The sequence below is a fragment of the Argiope bruennichi genome, chromosome 1 (genome assembly GCF_947563725.1).
Source record: "Argiope bruennichi chromosome 1, qqArgBrue1.1, whole genome shotgun sequence".
Classification (NCBI taxonomy): Eukaryota; Metazoa; Arthropoda; class Arachnida; order Araneae; family Araneidae; genus Argiope; species Argiope bruennichi.
Window position 1 is genome coordinate 10,267,587 of NC_079151.1, and position 19,418 is coordinate 10,287,004.

A 19,418-nucleotide genomic window follows, 5' to 3' on the forward strand; every position below is an offset into this window, starting at 1 on the left:
AATAAACAAAAATTAGAATTCTTGTACTGTGGGTATTCTTGTGTTGGGAAATATTTTAAAATATTACTAATCCTATGAGATAAAAAAAAAAAAAAGCTTGGAAAGCAGTAAAGTTAAATTTAATAATTATTAATTTTTGCAATTTTATTATATGAAGAGCAATTGATGAAAATCAAACGTGTTTAGCTTCTATTCGAAGATATTTTTTTATTAAAATGTTAAAGGATATGCCATATCTAAAGGAATATGACTGATTTTCAACATAGTATTGTTTTATTTTCTGGTGAAGATGGTTTACCTTTAGAATTTAATGTTCGAAATACAAATGAAAAGACACTTTTGAAAGCATTGATTGAACATGGAGGTGGTTTGTGTTCTCAAAGCGATGGTGCTATTCATTTAATCAGTTCTGGAACGAAGGTTCTTAATGCTGATTTGGGGAAAAAACTTGTATCTACCCAATACATCTTTGACTGTGTGAAACAAAACTATTTGCTGGATGTAAATGATTATGTGTTCACTATTTCAGAAGCCAGAACAAGTGATATTAGTGATGAAGAAAGTGAAAACTTAAACAATGATATACAAGCAGGAGTACCAGATGTAAATGTAAGTGATTATTTAGAAGTAATCAGCATGAATGAAACATTACCTTCAAGTTTGCATATGAAAGGCAAAAACAATATTAGTATTGTTCCTCCTGAATTGAAACAAAATGAAATGCAGCAAAATTTAACATCATCAAATACATCGGAAAGTTTTGTTGAAGGAAGTGTTGGGATGGATTCTAATTTTAAAATTTCCTCTATTCCAACTAAAAGTACTCTTTCACCAGAATATAAACCATTGACATCTACTGCTAAGGATGCCTTCTCGGAGAATGCTCAGAATAATTTTGCAGACATTTCTGATAGGTTAAGCCCAATTGAGGGTTCACAGTCTCTTGTAAGCCATTTAAAAATGAATGATATATTTTCAAATGATGATTTAAAATATATTGTACAATCACAGAAGAAAAATTTTGTTGCAAGTCCAGAAAACCCTTCATCTGTACATACCATTGTCTCCAGTTCTCAGCCAACTGCAGAATTTGATGAATTTGACAATTTGTTGTTAAGTAAAGCTCAGCAGAAGCATCAATCAGATGTATGTGTATTTGATCATTTATATTTAATATATTTACTTAAATTATTCAGTTTAACATTGAACTCGTACACTTTTAATATTCATTAAAAGTGTATGAGTCAGTTGTGCTATATAACTGAAAAACATGTATTACCATGCTCACTACTTGAACAAGTTGTTTGTTGCTCTATTATGCACTTAAAAATTATGAGCAAATTAATGGCAACAAACTTGTTATGTTTTAATTTGAAATCTGATGCAAATATTTTTAATTTATATTCACGGTTAGTTCAAATTTATTTTAATTATTTCTATTTCGGACCTTTTTTTTTTTTTTATTACTATTTTGTCATTAGCCTAACATGTATTCGTAGAAATTTTAAGCTACTAATATTTTAGGATTCTTAATTATCTTTAAAATTTTATTGCTGTATGATATGTGCAGTTAAAAAAATATATATATTATCTATTTACTTTGAATCCAGTAAATATAAAATTATACTGCTTATTTTGAAAGTTTATTGCAGTAATTGCAATTATAGTAACAATAATTATGAAAGTATTATATATTGTTTGTTTACTGAAAGTACTTTGTTAAATACTAAACCTATTGTTACTACACTTTATTAAAAGTACTACTAAATTTAAATTTTTTTTTTTTTTTTTGTTTTTGTTCTGTTAGTGAAAATTACTTATTACTTTTTAACTATGTATTATTTATTATAATCTTTTAAAAATTAGAAATAAACTCTTGCTTAATCATTTTTGGATGAAGTTTAGCTTCACTTGCAGATGAATTAAAATTTTAAAAATAATCCATCAAGAGGACTGTATTATTAATACATAAAAGAACTATAAGAAATTAAGCTTTAATTGACTTGTCAAAGAATTAAAAACTAAGAGGTAGAAATTAATTAACTGCATAATATTTGCAGAAATGAATTAAATTGATATTTATGTAAATTAAAGACAAATTAGTAATGTCATTATGAATTATACAGAAAGAAAAAAATGTAACTTGCTTGATTGTTCCCTATATGACTATGTCACATGAATTAATCTGGTTGTCAAGCTATATTTGATGCTTTAAAATTCAGTTTGATGTTTGCTGAAGCTTAAAAATTATATATTTAAGGAAATAATCTCTGTTATGATTTAATTGCATTCTATTATTTTGCCTGATTAGCTTCATATTATAAAATATAAAATCATTAGTGATTCTTTTTTACTTAGATATTTAGAAAAACTATGTATGTAAAAAAAAAAAAAAGTTGTAACGCACACACACATATATATATTACATGCATTTGTCTGAATTAATAGTATTGATATATAATAGGAAGAAGAATGCTTATCACAGAGTTACACAGTTAGTAGTTCTGCTGATGCTCAAGTAGGCTCAAAACCTAATTCTGAGGAAATTTTTGCTGAAGGGTCATCTGCAGTTCCAGATTCTCCCATGCAGAATGAAAGTAAGTATGTTTCATTTCTTTTTTCCAATGAAACTTTAATTTTAAAAATCAAAAGAAAAGCTGTTTTGCAGAGAAAGTGAGTAAATTCTTGTCAAAAAATTTTCATAGTTCATAAAAGGTTCTTCTTGTCATGTTAACTGATGATAAACTCTACAATAGATGGCAAGATATTTTTTGAATAATTTTTTCTAATTTAATATTCAAATATAAAAAAATATGAATATTTTGATTGCATCCATATCATTCTACCCTTGTTATATCTTTGTAATTATTCATTTCTGTTGATTCCAAACATATTCATATTAAATTTTTAATTAGCAAGCACATTTTTTTTTATTATTTATATCTTCGCTTTTAATATATTATTTAGAAAATGGATCTATCCTTCCTATTGAACATTTTTTTCCCCTTCTTATTTATTAGTAAGTTTAATTTTTACATAAGTAATTTATTGTAACTTTTGTGTGTATATATTTATATTTAGATTGCTCAGTACTAAGTAAAATATTTAATGATGCAACAATATTGTGCATGAAAGCAGCAATGGACAAATTCACAAATGTCTTTAAAAACTGAAAATCCTCCTAATGATTAAAAAAAAATCCAGATGAAATGAGGGGAAAAAAAGTTTTAAAAAATATATTTTCATTAATGCATAAACGCAGGTTTTACAATTGAAAACAAATTTACTTTTACAAAATGAATTCTTAACTGGATCACAATTGTATACCAAAATACTTTTGCACTTTAAAAAAAAAAAAAAATCCTCTGTATTTTGATGGAGGGAATGTTTTCTTTTTTATTTGAATTTAGATGTAAAAAATCATTTGCTTAAACAACAAAAAGAATTAAATATTTTTCACAGTACAAAACAGAACTGAATATTAATAATAATAAAAAATTAAATGTACAGTTGCAAAGGAAATTAATCATTAAAAACTACATCATCAATCTCTGAAATTAAAATTTTCTTGTAGCAGAGAGATGTAAATGTTAGAAAGCAAAAATATACTATAATATAAAATATAAAAATATGTATAATTCTGAGATGTTTAAAAATTAGTATTGAAATTACTTCTTTTTCCCTGTTTTGATAAGCTATATTTCATCAAAATTGAAAGGCATAATAGCATTGAAATAATTACTGAAGATGGCAACTTTAAACAGTATTAATTTAGTCATTTCAAGCAGCTTTGATAAACTACATCTTGTCACAAAAAAAAGTTATTTTTATTCTGCTATTTTAAGTTATGAGCAGTAATGATAATAATTTTGAATAGTTAGTTATACTTCAAAGAGGTTAGATTTCATTCATTCCGACTAGATATGTATCATCCAACTCCATAAAAACAGATTTCCTTCAGATTTGAAAATCTTGAATATAAACAGAGTGGGGTATACTGATGAAAGCTGTTAACCCCACCTCAGATTTTCCACCAAGCAAGTATGTAAACAACCTGAATGTGCGAGCAGTTGCCAAGTGATGATTAACAAACGAGATCTGATTTTGCCGAGATCTGTCTAGATGTAGTAATGCACCTACATCACAACACAAGAACAGAAGAGATAAAAAATTTTCCCCTCAGTGATTTTACTATGAAATTTTGATAGAGATATCTTGAGATATGTGTAGTCTTAGGAAGTGGAAATTTAAATATCTTTGAAGAAAGCTAATTGAGTATTTTTTTTTTTTAAGAATATGGTAAATTTTAATTTTCACCTAAAGTTATCGTGTATTATAATACTAAGACTTCATATAAATATTATAATTAATCATGTATTTATTACATTTTTGTCAAATTTGATAATTGCATTGATGATTTTAGAAAAATTGATCATTGAACTTTCAATAATTTAAAAACAGATTAAAGCCAAATTGAGAATTATTGCCTAAAATATCATGTAAATATATGCATGTTTCATTAACCTTTATGAAGCCTACAGTATATTTTCTTTCCATTTCAAAAATTTTGTTTTGTGTATTTGATGGAAATTTGTAATTTTTTTCTTGAGCAAAAATTTAAAAATGCACCAATGAAAATGTGCTAAAATAAAATATTTTGTGAGTATATTATACGAATATTTTTTATTTTATTTTATGTACTCCCTTAAGGTACTTAATAATATATTTATTATGGAGGAAAATATGTAACTGGAATTTTCTACTGGAAATTAAGTTAAATATTTTAGTTAAAGTAGCATAAACTGCTTTTTATTTGTATACAAATAAATATTCATTTTTTGTATAGAAAGTGTGAATTTCTGTGTTTAATATGAGTAAGAATCATTTTTTTGTTTACCAGAATTATTATAATTTCTTTTCACGAATTTGTATATATTGCTGTATAATAAGTATTATAAAATCGGGATTATTTCATTAATTCAATTTTCTTATCTTTAATATATATGTTGTTGATATATTTGCATATACATGAAAAATATATATTCAACATAATTAATAATTTGAAAGTAAAGTGAAAAGATTTTGATGTATCAGAAAATAAAATATAATTTTTTTTTTTTTTTGAAATATAATTATTAAAAGCAATGATAATCATTGGAATTTTTTACCCTCAAAACTTGCTGTTATTAATAAAGATAGTAATTGTTAGAAAAAGACAAAGAACATATGAAATTTCTTAAAGGGTAAATTCTGGTATTAATGAGTAACTATAAATAATCTGTAATAATATAAATAGAATCAAGATAAATAACTACAACACATAACTTTTTCAATAAAAATTACACAAACTTCTTGTTAATTTTTTAATGACATACACAATACATTCACAGTATAGTATATATAGCATTTTAATTTTCTGGAGATCTTTGTATAGTCTCTATTTCTGATATTTATTTATTTATTTTAGAGCTAGTGAAAGAACACCAAGCTTTCATCAAAGAACTTGAGACTGGAGTGGAAAATATTCTAAAGAAACCTTCTCCTAAATCTATTCAAGACAAAATATATCTTGTTAAATATTTGTGTTGTATAATGAAACTTCCACCAGCAAAAGTATTAGAAATATTACCACGTCTATAAGACATGATGAAATTTTATATTTTGTATTAATATTATATACTATTTTTTACTATGTTTTTATTTTCAATTAAAATAAGTCACCTGATATTTAAAAAAATAAATTTTGTATAAAATTGGTTCATATCTTATTTTTATGAATGTATGTTTAATTATACAATCAGTGGTAAAAAGATGGATGCTCTTTTCCTAACATCTGATTACTTTAAATTTTCTTTTGAACTAATTTTTAAATTTAAAATAAATATTACTGAGTAAATTCATAAAAAAAATTAAGTAATAATACAAATATTAATAAAATGTGTTAAAATAATAGCAACATTGTTTTATAATTATCATATCTATTTTAAAATAATTACTCTTAATATTTTTTTAAGTTCTGAATTTTCTGTAACAATTTATGCTGTAAGTAAATAAGAATATACATATATAATGACCTGTGTCTTTAACTTATTAAATATTTTCTAAGATTTTTTTTTTTTTTTTTTTTCAAAATATGAGGTATAGTTGAAGAAAGAAATGTATCAAAATTACTGCAATTTCCACTTCATATATTTAATATTATAATTGATTTCATTATGCAGTTTCTATTTAGTGTTGTTATAAATTTGAACTAATGCATAATATATTGGTTATTTATAAAGGATCTATACCTTTATAAATAAAACTCGCACAAACTCTTTGCTAATTTTTTAATGATACATCATTTTATGTATAACATAAACAGATTCAATAACTAAATATCAACATTAAAAAAAATATATTGTAGGAATGATTAAAAAATATAGCTTTTATCTGAAATCTCTGACATAAAAGCTCTTTGATATTATGAATCATCTTAATTTGTATTGAAATTATTTTGACAGTAAGAAGTATCAAGTATTTTGAACTTTTTTTTTTATCCTTGCTTGCATTTCTGTTTTTAAATGAATCATGATATGTTTTTTAAAAAAAAATTTAGAAGTGTTCCTATATTGAGAATTTTCCATTTAAATTTAATTGAAACACTTTTAAATGATTGAAATATTGTTGTTTTTCTTTTCAGGATTTGACATTTTTCAAACTTTCAAAATAATTTTAAAAATTAATCACATTTTTTTCAAAGATAATAAATGGAAAAAATAGTTTATTGCCCTTTTAACAATATATTGATATAGAAAACCTATAAGAAGTCAGATTTTATGAAGTTTGTTTTATTTTAATATGGCTTTTAAGCAAGTTTCCATAAAATTTGATTTTCATATTGAATAGACCTTGTCCCTCCATGGGAATTAGATACTTTGGTGTTAAAATTGATTCTCACTACATTAGTGATTACAGAAAAGATTTGAGGTTGTCTAATGATGACATGAAATGTCTTCTGTGAGAGGGGTTGTACTGAGGCTGGTAATGGCCCTTAGTATTCAGTCATAGTTTCCATTAATTCTGTTATTCAGGTTTATCCTCCAAATAACTTAAGGTGGATTTATTTGTGGTTACATATTGGATAAAATATGAAGATAACTCTTAAATTAACTATATGAATGTAATATTTATACTGAATGTTAAAATGAATTTTATATATTTATAAAAATTATTTCAGAAATAGGAGATTTCAAAATAATCATTTTTGTATGTGTATCAAGACAATTTTATATATCTTTCCAAATCAGATGTGCATATTACAATTATAATGTTTGATAAAATATACAATTTAAAATGTTCACATTGTTTAAATTGTAAAAAGGATAAAAAAAATTTGCTATTCAAGTACCCATATCATATCAGTATTAAAATTCAACTTTTGAAACAATCTGAAGTATCAATAGAAATTGTTATGGCTTTGCCGTATACAAATATTGGTAGTTTTATTTAAAATATATTGGCATTATTACTGCAAAGCTTCTTTCTTTCCTCTAAGTTATTTTGGAAAAATCTGAAGAATATTCATTTGTAACAATATTTTATCTACCAGATCATTCTGCATTTCTTTTTTTAATAACCATATGAAATTACAAATAGTGTTGTTAGGCAAATGAGAAATCTAGTGATATTAAAATTTTCTAATCAATCAAGTTTTGCTAATCATATCAGCTATTTATTTTCTTATTTTTCTTTAAAAATATTAATTAATTTTAGTTGTGCTATTACAGTTGAATTAATATAATGGTATCAATTTCTTTTAATTTAAAAATAAATTATCAGCAAAACACATTAGAAAATGTTGTATGATTTTAAGTTTTTTTTTTTTTTTTTTGTATTGTGTGATTGATACAGCAAGGGGGAAAAAAGCAATGGCAGGTAAGGAAGTATTACAAAGGAACAACTAAAATATCACTGTTCTTCATAAACTTATTCCAGATATTTTTCAGATAACCATTTTTTATGTATTTATTTTATCAAATAAAGCAATTATGATTTAGTTCTATTAATCAACCATCCATTGGATAGTTTTTAATTAAAAATCTTCTCTACTTTTAAGACTCATTTATGTAATGTAAAAATTGTTGAAAATGAATATATAACTGAAAGCACTTTTTTTCTTTATTTTGTATTATTTCCACAGATGTTTTCTTGTTTTGGCACTTACAGATTTGTACTCTAATAATAAATATAATGTAATAATTGAAACAACATTTATAATTCAACTAAGAAATAAAAGTTATAAAATATGTGAATCAAAAAATAAAATAACCATTGATTATAAATTACACAATATAATATAGGAAATTGCTAATGTAATTTCATTGATGAAAAATGAAATTATAACACATTCAATATAATGTCAGGTAAAATGTCATTTTTCACTGTCAAATTAGTAATTTCCTCTTCCAGAGAAGCTTCTTGTTTGTCGTGTGTTCTCATCATTATACACTCTTAAATGATCAGAACTTCCCCACAATGCCAAGCAGCTGCGTATGTATTCTTGCCTTTTGCCCTTAGCTTTTACTGGTACACCATTCTTTTTTAGATACTTATAAAGAACATCCTTTAAGACTTTTTGACGGTGCAGAATTTCAGAACTAGTGCTTGCATTGTTGATGATATCATTAATCACAACATTTGGATTTACATCACGATCATATTTTGCCAAGTGATTGGTTGTTAAATTTGCTATTTCTATGAGATCCTGGACACTCATCTCTCTCAGCAGCTCTGCAAGACCTTTTCGCTCTTTTTCATTCATCTCTATAATCTGTTTTTTCCTAAAGGCATTAAAATTCATAAAATGTAAATCTTTAGTGATTTATAATCAGTACAATGTAATAAGTAAATAATTCTTATTTAAAATCATCAATGAAGATACATTAATCTTCCAAAAATACAGGAAATGAATCAAATAATAGAAATGAAAGTCTAAAGTTTTTTTAATTTATGAAAATGATGAATGAATTTTTAAATAAAAATTATCAGATTGTATAAAATTTATTCTTGGTATCATTTATTTTGTACAGTTATATTTAATTTGCTTGTAGTATGTTTTATGATAATCAAAATAAAATACTACAAGTTTTATAGAAATAAAGATTTAACAATTTCTAATCTAAGTTTGGATGTCAAATTGAATTAACATTTCCTTTAGATGAAAATTCTGTTTTCTTTCTGAAAAGAGGGATAGAATTTAAAAGCAGATATCAAATTAAGGAGGAAAAGAAAGAAAAAAAGACTGACTGTACTTTTAAATATGAAGACTTTTTACTTCATAACCTAAAATTAATGAGATAAAGATGAAGTATGGGATAATGATATTACCTTTTATTTTCTTCCTTGTTACATTTAAAGAATTCTTATAAATCTTTTAAACATGATGCCAATGGCTGGTTTTTCTGTGTTTGCTATTCACATTGATTATGGGGGGAAAAATGGAACAAAGTACATTGTGTGATAGTTATATTATTGATCAAGTTGTATTAATTATATTAAAATATGAATTTTTAATAATAAGTTTTAATAAATACTATTTCCCTTTTTAAATATATTAAATGTTAACAATAATTAAATATGTTATGTTATATTCTATTGAAACCAAATTTTAGATAAAAAAGAAATCGAAAAATTTATCTGTCCTCCTCTATTTTTCCTGCCCTTTAATTTATCATCAATTTAGTTTTCATTTCAGCAATTGAAATTTTTGTTGTTATTACATAACAGCAAGAACTTACTTTGAATAGCAATTTGCTATAGTAAACGCTTAACAATATTTGCGATGATAAAATGGGAATGGAAATCAAAACTAGGAAGCAAAGAGACGCGCTGAAACGAAACCGGTGTTGCCAGATTTTGGAAGAGTGTGATCTGTCGCCATATAGCAAGCCATTCTCTACAAAATGTATTTAACATTTTTTTGAAAACCAATCGTCACTAACTAAGATTTTTCTTTTTTAAATTTTATTTCCACCTCTGTTTTCTGACAATTATTATACCATCTGCAATTGTAGAACAATATGTTTAAAATGTTTTTTTTTTTTTCCCTCTCTCCGGACAGATAAAAGTGTATTTGTAGACATTTTTCGAAAAGTAATGCAGATATAAATCTAAAATGTTTAGACCTAGCATTTCTTTAGACATAAAACCAAGCTAAATTAGAAATTATAAAGCAAATATATAATACCACTCAAATTGATTTTTTTTTTTTTTTTTCAAATTTGAATTCTATTTAAGTTTACCCCTGATATAATTAAGTTATTTTAATATTCAACTTTTCAATTTGTAGGCCTTTCAGCTTTTCAAATTAAAAAATTTTCTTTTATTCAAAAGCAAAAAAAAAAAAAAAAAAAAAAAACGCTTTTTTAGACTTTCTCTTTTCTTTCTTTCCAACTCTAATGTTATAACGTATGCAGGTACAAGCTTAAAGACCTATTTTCAAGAGCCAATTCAACAATTTAAACTAATAAAACAACGTGTGCATTTTTTTATACATTTTGATACTTTTTATAACAATTCTACTAAATTATAGGCTTGGCTTGAGAATTCTACAAACAGAAAAGGGATACTGATATGGAAGAGTTATCAATATCCAATCTTTTTTCTTTGTGTAGTTTGAAGTGGAAGGAATATAACAAGCACGATTATCACCCAAAGAAAGAAATTTCATCAGGCCAAGTAACTGGAGATAATATTAGTTACTGGAGATAAATAGTTTGTGAAATGTGGGAAGACTCATTATTCTTATAGCTCTTACACTCGGATTTATATTTCCCACTGTACGATACATTCAATGTGTGGCTGATTTTAATGCATATAGTCTAATGATTGATGAACATTCAACCAATTCTTGATACAAGACAAATGAATTTACGTTTTCTGTTTTGGAATAATAATAATAAAAAAAGGAAGTTGAAACTAGATATGTGGCTTCAGCTTTAATGGGCCATTCCACAGCCAAGGATATTTTACGAGAGTTTCGTTTTCTACAGAGAAATTTGATTTGAGAAGGATTTTATGTATCTCGATGACTAATTAATTTATAAATGAGAAGTGTTTGACTTATTGAGTGATGAAATACAAAAATAATTTCCTGCTTTACCAATAAATGTGGGTAGTTGTATATTGTACAGAATTTTGAACCTCTTTTTATTTAATGAGCATTAATTATTCAAAAATTCGCCAAAGAGAAGAAAAGATTATGTTTCAAATTTTTTGAGAAATGGGAACTTCCTAACTAGTTTTGTGGACCTAAGTATCTGGAGAATGCAACTACTGTTGAACGAGAAATGGAAATGAAAATGGCATTATGTGTTAAAGAAATTAACTTTTTAAAAGTACCAATTTAATTGAGTTGAAAGTCTTTAGTTCAGATTTAAATGATTTAAATAAAGTTCAATACATTTCTAGCGCACCAGCTGGTCGCCAGTGGCGGCCAGTTTGAAATCTTTAAATTTATCCTTCTTTCAAAATGTCGTATCTAAATAAGCTGTGGATTGAAGAATACGTTATTGCATTTTCCGAAGACAAATATTTCTATTCCATTATCCAAAAACGTTGTGAAATGCATGATATTGAAATTTCTAAGTGCAAAACAAGTAACTTTATTGATCAGAAGAGGAAAAACTGTCAGTCATAACTTCTACAGGGAAAGAGGACTTCAAACAAATACTCGAAAAATGTATCAACTATTGCAACTATTTCTAAAGTATTTCGATTATTGGTTGCAACAAGAAAAAATCCACTGACTCAGAAATCAATTGCGAAGTTAGAAAATATATTTATAGCAACAATAAATAAAATAACAAACTAAGTTTTACAACTTAAAAAATCTAATGTTTTCCATGTTCGCTTAAAAAGTAATGTTTACCATGTTTATAATGTTCACTTTTATCGAGATATGTGGTTCAACGCAGAACAGTTTATAGAATCCTGTATTAAAAAATATTTAACTAGAGATAAATAGAAATATATTATAAACCTCGATTTGCTTTAATAACTGCAATAAGTATAGGTCTATTTACTATCAAAAATGAAAAGAAAAAATTTACAAACATAATTTTATCAATACAATTGATAAAATTGATATAAATTGATTATAATATTGATATAAGTATTGTATATCTTTCTAACACATTTCTACGAAGTTCCTTGACATCTTAATTATGGATTATTGTGCCTCTATTTACTTGAAAAGAGCTCTTTCCAAGCTTAAACCCACCATGACTGATGAAAGTAATAGAAGAATAATGGAAATCCATACCCATAGAACATTTTACGAAAAGCCTTCCTATAATGAAATCACGATTCAGATTTGTAGTGAAGAAAAAAAAAGCTATCAGTTAAAACATTTGAAAATAGTCTTTTTACTTTAAAAATTAATTAAAGGGTCCTGCAATCGTTCAAAAAATATGTAGACACCCTCTATAGAAAGTAACGAATTTCAGATTCAAGAATCGACAAATTTGTATTCGATTAATCGTATTCGAGCAGACAAATTTGATGGATTTGAAGCTATGCATAATTTTAAACATTCTTTCCCCTTAATTTATGTCATATTTCGTTTATATATTGTTACAAGCCTGTAAAGTTGCTTCCCAGCACGGTTAGTTGAATCATTGGAAAGACCGTTTTACGATCAGCCCTATGGCTGCTGATTGAGTGCAGCGTCAGTGATCTCAGAGCTTGACGATAATTTGGTGACAAAATAGATATTACTGGAAACTTCTAGAATTTTAGCGATCCATCCAAGAGGAACGAAGATACGCCTGATTGGTCCCGGACCTTCTCGGCCCGCTTCCTGGGGACTATAAAAGGCCGGCAGTCTCAAGTAATCGTAGTCGGAGTCGTAGACAAGTGACGAGTGTCGAGAGGATAACGAAGTAACAGCGGAATAGTCCAGCGTTGTGTGGAGCTAAAGCGAGTGCTGAACTGCTAAGTGCCGAGTCCTGTTGTCTATTATGGAAGCAGCATCAAGTTGTATGTGGAATAGCCAGTTGTATGGTAGGGAGTCGGCAGTTGGATACAGCTAAAGCGAGGAGATAGTGGAGAATTTCAGCCGTTTTGAGAGACCGTAGAGCGAGGCTTCGAAGATTCCCTCTCCTACTGAATTCTGTCTGGCCGCTTTGTATTATTACTTGTGGGCTACTGTCTGTTTATATAGTTGCCGTCTTTGTATCCGTCGTCTGTGTCTTTGTGTTTAATAAAGGTCGTTGTTGTTTTCTACTGAGGCCTGCTGATTGTTTTTGCACTATACACCGACTGCAATCGAACCCGGTGAATTTACGGGCTCAGTAGTGGAATCCGTAACAGTATTTTGCTATATATTTGTTGTGATGCTGAAATGTTATCAATCAATTAGATGTAGAGCCGGTTTTCATTGATATAACTAATGAGTGCCAGATGGAAGGCACACAAGTGCCGATAAATAATTCAAGTTATTTGTAACAGGTAGATAATCTGATAGAGTATTTTTCGCCATTGATGAAAAAATCAAATTAAAAACGATTTTGCGAATGATAATGAACTCATGCTATGCGATATATGTAAACGCAATTGGCTCGTTCCGCATGACGATTTTTTAAAAATAAATATCTCTTCCTGGTAAGATGAAAAAGCTATTTCGTTCCATTTTCACTCTTCCTTCTATACCAAAGCTTCACTTTATCTCTGGAGCGGAAAGTGAAAAGGATGCAGATAATAAATCCACTTTTCTTAATAAATCTCAAACTAATGATGCAATACAAGTGATTCAGCAATATCATCCATCTGTGCGAAGGAAATTTAACGAAGATTTTGGTTTGGATGCAGAGATACCGAGACCCATGAAAGAGTTTTCAGTAATAGATTGTTATCAGACAGGAAATTTGAAAAATATTAGGCATCACAAGCTTTCTCCAATACCAGAAGAAACGGAAGAAGAGTTGGCGAGATGGAACGAATCAACTGAATTTGATACTAATTTAACTTGGACGACAAAGCAAAAGGTACGCTTGTTAATTCAAGCTTTTTTTTTAATAATGTATATAATCCAAAACTAAACTAAAGAATATGGTATAATATCCAAACTTTAAGCTTTTAAAGGCAATACATTGTCGAATGTTTTAAACCTATGCCTACACTATATTCTTTAGTTGATATTTATATTTTATATTGTTTTTTATGATTTAGCAGATAGCGAAAATTTTGCACCGCATTCTTTAGTTTCGCTTAATTCAAAGAAGTCAACTTATTAACATTTCCCTTTCTAATGAATTTTGAAATATCATATGATGCCATATATACATTTTTATCACATTTCAAACTATCAATCTATTACAATACATAATATCCTTTCACATACTTGCATTTTTATCACCATGCATATTTAGAAGGATACAATAGACATTTTTGTTATTTATATGCATTTGCCAATATTTATGAACAATATTTTGTATTCGAATAAAGGCTGAAGTTAGTTTAGTTTTCATTTATATGGGGAATAAATAAATAAAAATTAAGACCCCCCCTCCAAAAAAACAAAACTAGATGATTGTTAAGATAAACAAAGCAATAGAACAGTCACAATTAAAGATAAACCCATTTTATTAGGAAATTAAAATATATATTTACTTGCACGTTGCATTTTATGGGCAGCAACTGCTCTGGCTCCATTGAAATATAATACTTCCTTCAACGACTCGGTTATATTGCTCTTTTTCGTGGTTCCAACTCAATTCTCAATGTGATGAATTTGGATTAAATTTTCTTAAAATTTTTAATTTTAAGAAATCTTACGGTCTTTTTTTAGCTGCTAACTTTGCTTGCTGCTTCGCTAAAACAGTGAAAGTAAGAATTTTGAAAAAAATTAGCAGATAACGTGTGCGGAAATAAATAAATAAACAGAATATCAGTCGTTAGTAACTTATGCAGTAGTGGTATTCTACCTACTTGAAATAAGAATGTCATTTGAAGTAACAAAAGAAAGCAATTTTCCCTCGTACTTGAGTTATTTAAATAAACACATTATTATTTAAATAAATTACAACAGAGGTTCGGAAATTGTCAGTCAAGATAAGATTTTACATCTTCCCACAATGCAAAAATGCGATGTGAGATTAAAACTATATTTAATAACTAGTCGTCTTTGGTGGCCAGTTGGTATGACTAGGATATTGGTAATTTTCATTTGGAAATAATTTCAATTCCATGTTCGTCGAAATGTCAGACAATAAAGCTGTGTTATTTTAATCGTCTTACGTATGTTCTGTTCATTGTGTACATGGACCTATCTGATGGAAACAGATCCTACGATATCATAGTGCAATAAAAATTGTAAATATTCCGTTAGTATGTCTTCTAAACTTCGCAGTATTGTAACTCCACTTTTTTTTATTCGTCTCGTAACAACGCAAATATTAAGTGGAATCATTTTTCTTAACCTTAAACCATAGAAGAAAATCTCGTGAATAAAACATTTGCTGAAATAATGAAAACGATTTGCAGGTCAACAATGTAATCTATAGTTAGAAATCGGGGGAAAAAATTGCACGAATATTAAAATAGTATCACTGAAAATATGATTTTTTAAATTTTAAGACGACGTACGGTGGAAATGCTTCAAAAATTCGTTTAATTTGTTATTAATTCCTAAATGCACATTCCCACTTTCCAAAATAAATACGTGATTTGGCCCTATAACATTATCAGATCAAATCAAACGGTTTAGTCTGTAGCATCAACATAGACATGCATACTTTCAACTTTATCATTAGTAGAGATAGGTAAATGTTTTTTTTTTCACAAACATTTTTTTTTGATCCATAAAATCACTTTCGGAAAAACGTTCCTTAAAAAAAACTCAATGACCTGAGAATGAAATGGATTGCTACAGAATTCAGTTTTCAAAAAATGGGTCGTAATTTTTAATAGTTTGGGAACTTCTGATTATTAGAATATCAATTCAAATTGAATTGCTTTTAAGATTATGATATATCAGAACGTTATTTTTCAGAAATCATTTACAGTTTTTGATTGAGTTTATAATAAGCTTTTCTCTATTAAAAAAAAAAGCCGGTTACTCATCATAGCTTTCGATAGTAGCTTAAGGAGAATAATTTTGACATTTTCTTTATACATAGTAAAAATCGGGATGGATAATTTTTCGAAGCAATATTTTCAAAAACTGTAATATCATATTCCTGAATTCTATCTAACCGGCGAGGTTTTTATACGTAATATTTATGTTTATTTTCCACCGCAGATAGAAATGATATGCTATTTTGAATTTTTTTTTTTCTACAGGAAATAAAATCAGTAACATACTATAATAAATTTCAATTTTATGATAAATCACTTGCTTTATCATAAAGTTCAATAATTTCACCTTGAATAGTTGACTCTTTACAGTCATTTCAACTTGAACAGATAATTATAGCTGCTTTTTCAAAAAAGAAATATTTATCTCCGAGGAAATCTTGTGAAAATAAATGAAAAAATGTATTAAATTAAAGGGTCTATTGTAGATTTGGGTTCCCCTTCGATTAGCGAGAAATTTCAGCGATGAAGCATTACTTCAGGTTTTCATAACATTTTGTTTTCATTGACTTTATTGTTGGGTTATTACCAAAAATTTTTACCCTTGGTGCCGATCTTGCCGTCAAAAAAGTCCCAAAAAAATCAAGGGGCACCCAATTGTAAACTTTTACCAAATTAAAACCATAAAGATGACAACTAGAGAAAAGATGGATTATTAAAATAAACAGCACACATTTATTTTTATAGCCTTCATGTCTATTTTCAGATAATGCCAAACTCCATTACACATAAGATGTCAAAATGATAGGAGAAAATTTGCATTTTTTTGACAATATATAAAGGGGAACGTAAAAATATAGATGTACTACGTAAACGAAAACGAGGAATTTATTAAGTGACAATTTGCTACCTTCTATTCTAAAATAGACATATTTTTTCAGACAACAAGTAGAAATATACTATAAGGCTGCATTCATGTTCCCAAAAGTTGTTTTTAGTAATTTGAATATTTAGAATCAATGTATCCTTCATCGTTACAGAAATCTGTTTTGAAAATACGTGGAAAATAATCTCTATTTTGTGATTTTGTTCAAAATATGTGTTTAGAAACCAAAATGTTTCTTATTACAGGAAAAATATAATGAAAATAAAATGCATCAAATAAGAAATTGTTTACTGTCAAAGGAACAACAAGCTTCTTTTACAAAAAATGCACCTGAAATGATAAAAATGCTGCAAGAAATGACCCTATTCACAATATCTAAAGGTAAATAAAAAGTGATTTCCAATTATGGTAACTTTGTTGCATTATAAATGATATTAAAATAATTCAATATAATAAATTACAATAGAGGAAAAAAATGGCAGGACCTGACTTCCTGAATATTATCTTTGAATATATGTAGTAATTATAAAATTTGCATCCTTAAAAAAAAAAGAAAAAAAGAAAGAAAAATGGAATTGATTGCTTCTGAAATTTTTTCACTTACTCCCTAATAAAGATGTAGTCTTCTTTATGTATTAATGCCCAAATTAATGCACAAAATATAGGACCTTGGGCAAAAGCATAAACATAATGAGTATTCAGATTTTTGTTTTCAGAATCCCACTGATACATGTTTAATTCCTTCATAGAATACTAATGGGAAAAAAATAAACTTTTTTTTAACCACAATAAACCAAAATTTGATAAACAACTACAATTTTAATAATTAGATCACTCCAAATGTCATTTATTTAAATTGTTTTATTTTTGATACATTTCCTGTTTATCATATTTACAGTTACATCATACTTTTCTTGCCTCAAAACAGACAGACATAATTTCAAAGATTAGAGATTAACTTTAATGCCACCTTTATTTCTAATTCAAAATTTTAAAATAATTGTGATCTACAATGATAAACATTTGTCATGAAGGATTTGATAGACATTCATATGTATTATTCATTCAGATGGGAATGAAGGTTGGTTGATTTTTTTGGTGCAAAAGCCATATTTGGCCATGCTGCACCAAGCAAATGGTAAGACAGGGCAGAGATGGGAATGAAATATCTCCTATAAAAATTGGAGGCATTTAATTTAGAAATACAGATGACCTGACTCTCTCTGACAGATGCAGAGCATTTTTTTTTTCTAAAAAATTTATTTTATAATTTAATACTAAATCACTTGCATGTTGAAACTTGAACCAACCATTCAGAGTATTCATAATTGACATCATGTGCTTTTCATCTAACTATCCTATTTTTACATTCATATGTTCAGTATTTATATATTTTTTTAATAAAAATTAGAAAAAAAATTCAAAACTCATGGTTAATACAGTTGAAAATATTCAAGGTGTGCATTGATAAAAAAAAAAAATATAGCAAAACCTATTTTGACAGCAAAATTCAGTGATATTTTATAAAAATATCAAATAAATTATTTAAATTCCTTTTATTAGATATTTATAAAAAATAGCAAAATCTACATAATTTGACATAATGAAGTTATAAGATCAATATAATTTGTAATGTGTACAGCAATTAATTTTATTTTTCAGAATCCAAGCAAAAGAAGAATGTTACCAAGTGATATTTAAATTTGAATAATTACTTTATCTGCTACCATTATTTGGAATCAATTTTTTTTCATAAATATAATAGAGACATCTTATAACTAAAGTTTAACTCATCAATAAACTGATATCAATTTATTTGTATTAGGTTGTTATATAATAAACATATTAAATAAAGAAATAAAATTAACTCAGACACACAATTTAAGGCATTATATATAAAACGTGTAAATTTGTTAATTTTTGCCAATTAAACCAATTACAGACAAGCTATAATTTTCATCAAATAAAAATTAAACTGTTTAAAATATAGTCTTTTTAATAGAAGCTTAATTTTTAAAAATAGTAAGAAATATATAATTTTTCTACAAAATTCATATTTTCTACTAAAAACATGATGAATGCATTTAATTTTTAAAAAAATTCTAATAAGTTAGCAACAAAAAATTAAAACAACAAAGACATGCATTTAACTTTCAAACTAAGTACAGAATGAATATTTAACAGCAAATGATTATTTACTGTTAAATATTCATCCAGAAAAATTATTTATGTAAACACTTATAAAAAGGAGTAATGCTACTAGATTTTTTTTAAGATTATGTTAAAGATTTAACATATACTCTTAACACAAGAACTTTGATTTTATCAAACTTTTCTGAAATTAGATGCACATGCAAATGAATTTGATAGAAAGGGGTGGGGAGGTATACAAGGATGATATAGTACCTTAATTTAATTAGATTAATCTACTATTTTGATGTTACATAAAGTTTACTGATATGAGGAATCTTAGAGA

General features: G+C 26.7%; 2 protein-coding genes and 1 long non-coding RNA gene across 3 annotated transcripts; 2 read left to right on the top strand and 1 right to left on the bottom strand.

Moving 5' to 3' along the window:
• Nucleotides 1-5: 5 nt before the first annotated feature.
• On the top strand, nucleotides 6-5,743 carry LOC129967479 (uncharacterized). The gene is made up of 3 exons (XM_056081888.1): nucleotides 6-1,146; nucleotides 2,465-2,597; nucleotides 5,468-5,743. Exons 1-3 carry the CDS (start codon nucleotides 247-249, stop codon nucleotides 5,638-5,640), a joined length of 1,206 nt encoding a protein of 401 aa, XP_055937863.1. The 5' UTR covers nucleotides 6-246; the 3' UTR covers nucleotides 5,641-5,743.
• A 3,067-nt stretch (nucleotides 5,744-8,810) lies between these two features.
• Nucleotides 8,811-9,881, bottom strand: LOC129978872 (uncharacterized). The gene is made up of 3 exons (XR_008785226.1): nucleotides 9,780-9,881; nucleotides 9,370-9,452; nucleotides 8,811-8,822 (listed from the first exon to the last, which is right to left on the bottom strand). It is a non-coding gene; the product is annotated as an uncharacterized LOC129978872 (long non-coding RNA).
• Nucleotides 9,882-13,649: 3,768 nt separating this feature from the next.
• LOC129962306 (uncharacterized) lies at nucleotides 13,650-18,709 on the top strand. The gene is made up of 3 exons (XM_056076056.1): nucleotides 13,650-14,027; nucleotides 17,188-17,323; nucleotides 18,605-18,709. Exons 1-3 carry the CDS (start codon nucleotides 13,650-13,652, stop codon nucleotides 18,634-18,636), a joined length of 546 nt encoding a protein of 181 aa, XP_055932031.1. The 3' UTR covers nucleotides 18,637-18,709.
• The last annotated feature ends 709 nt before the right edge of the window (nucleotides 18,710-19,418 follow it).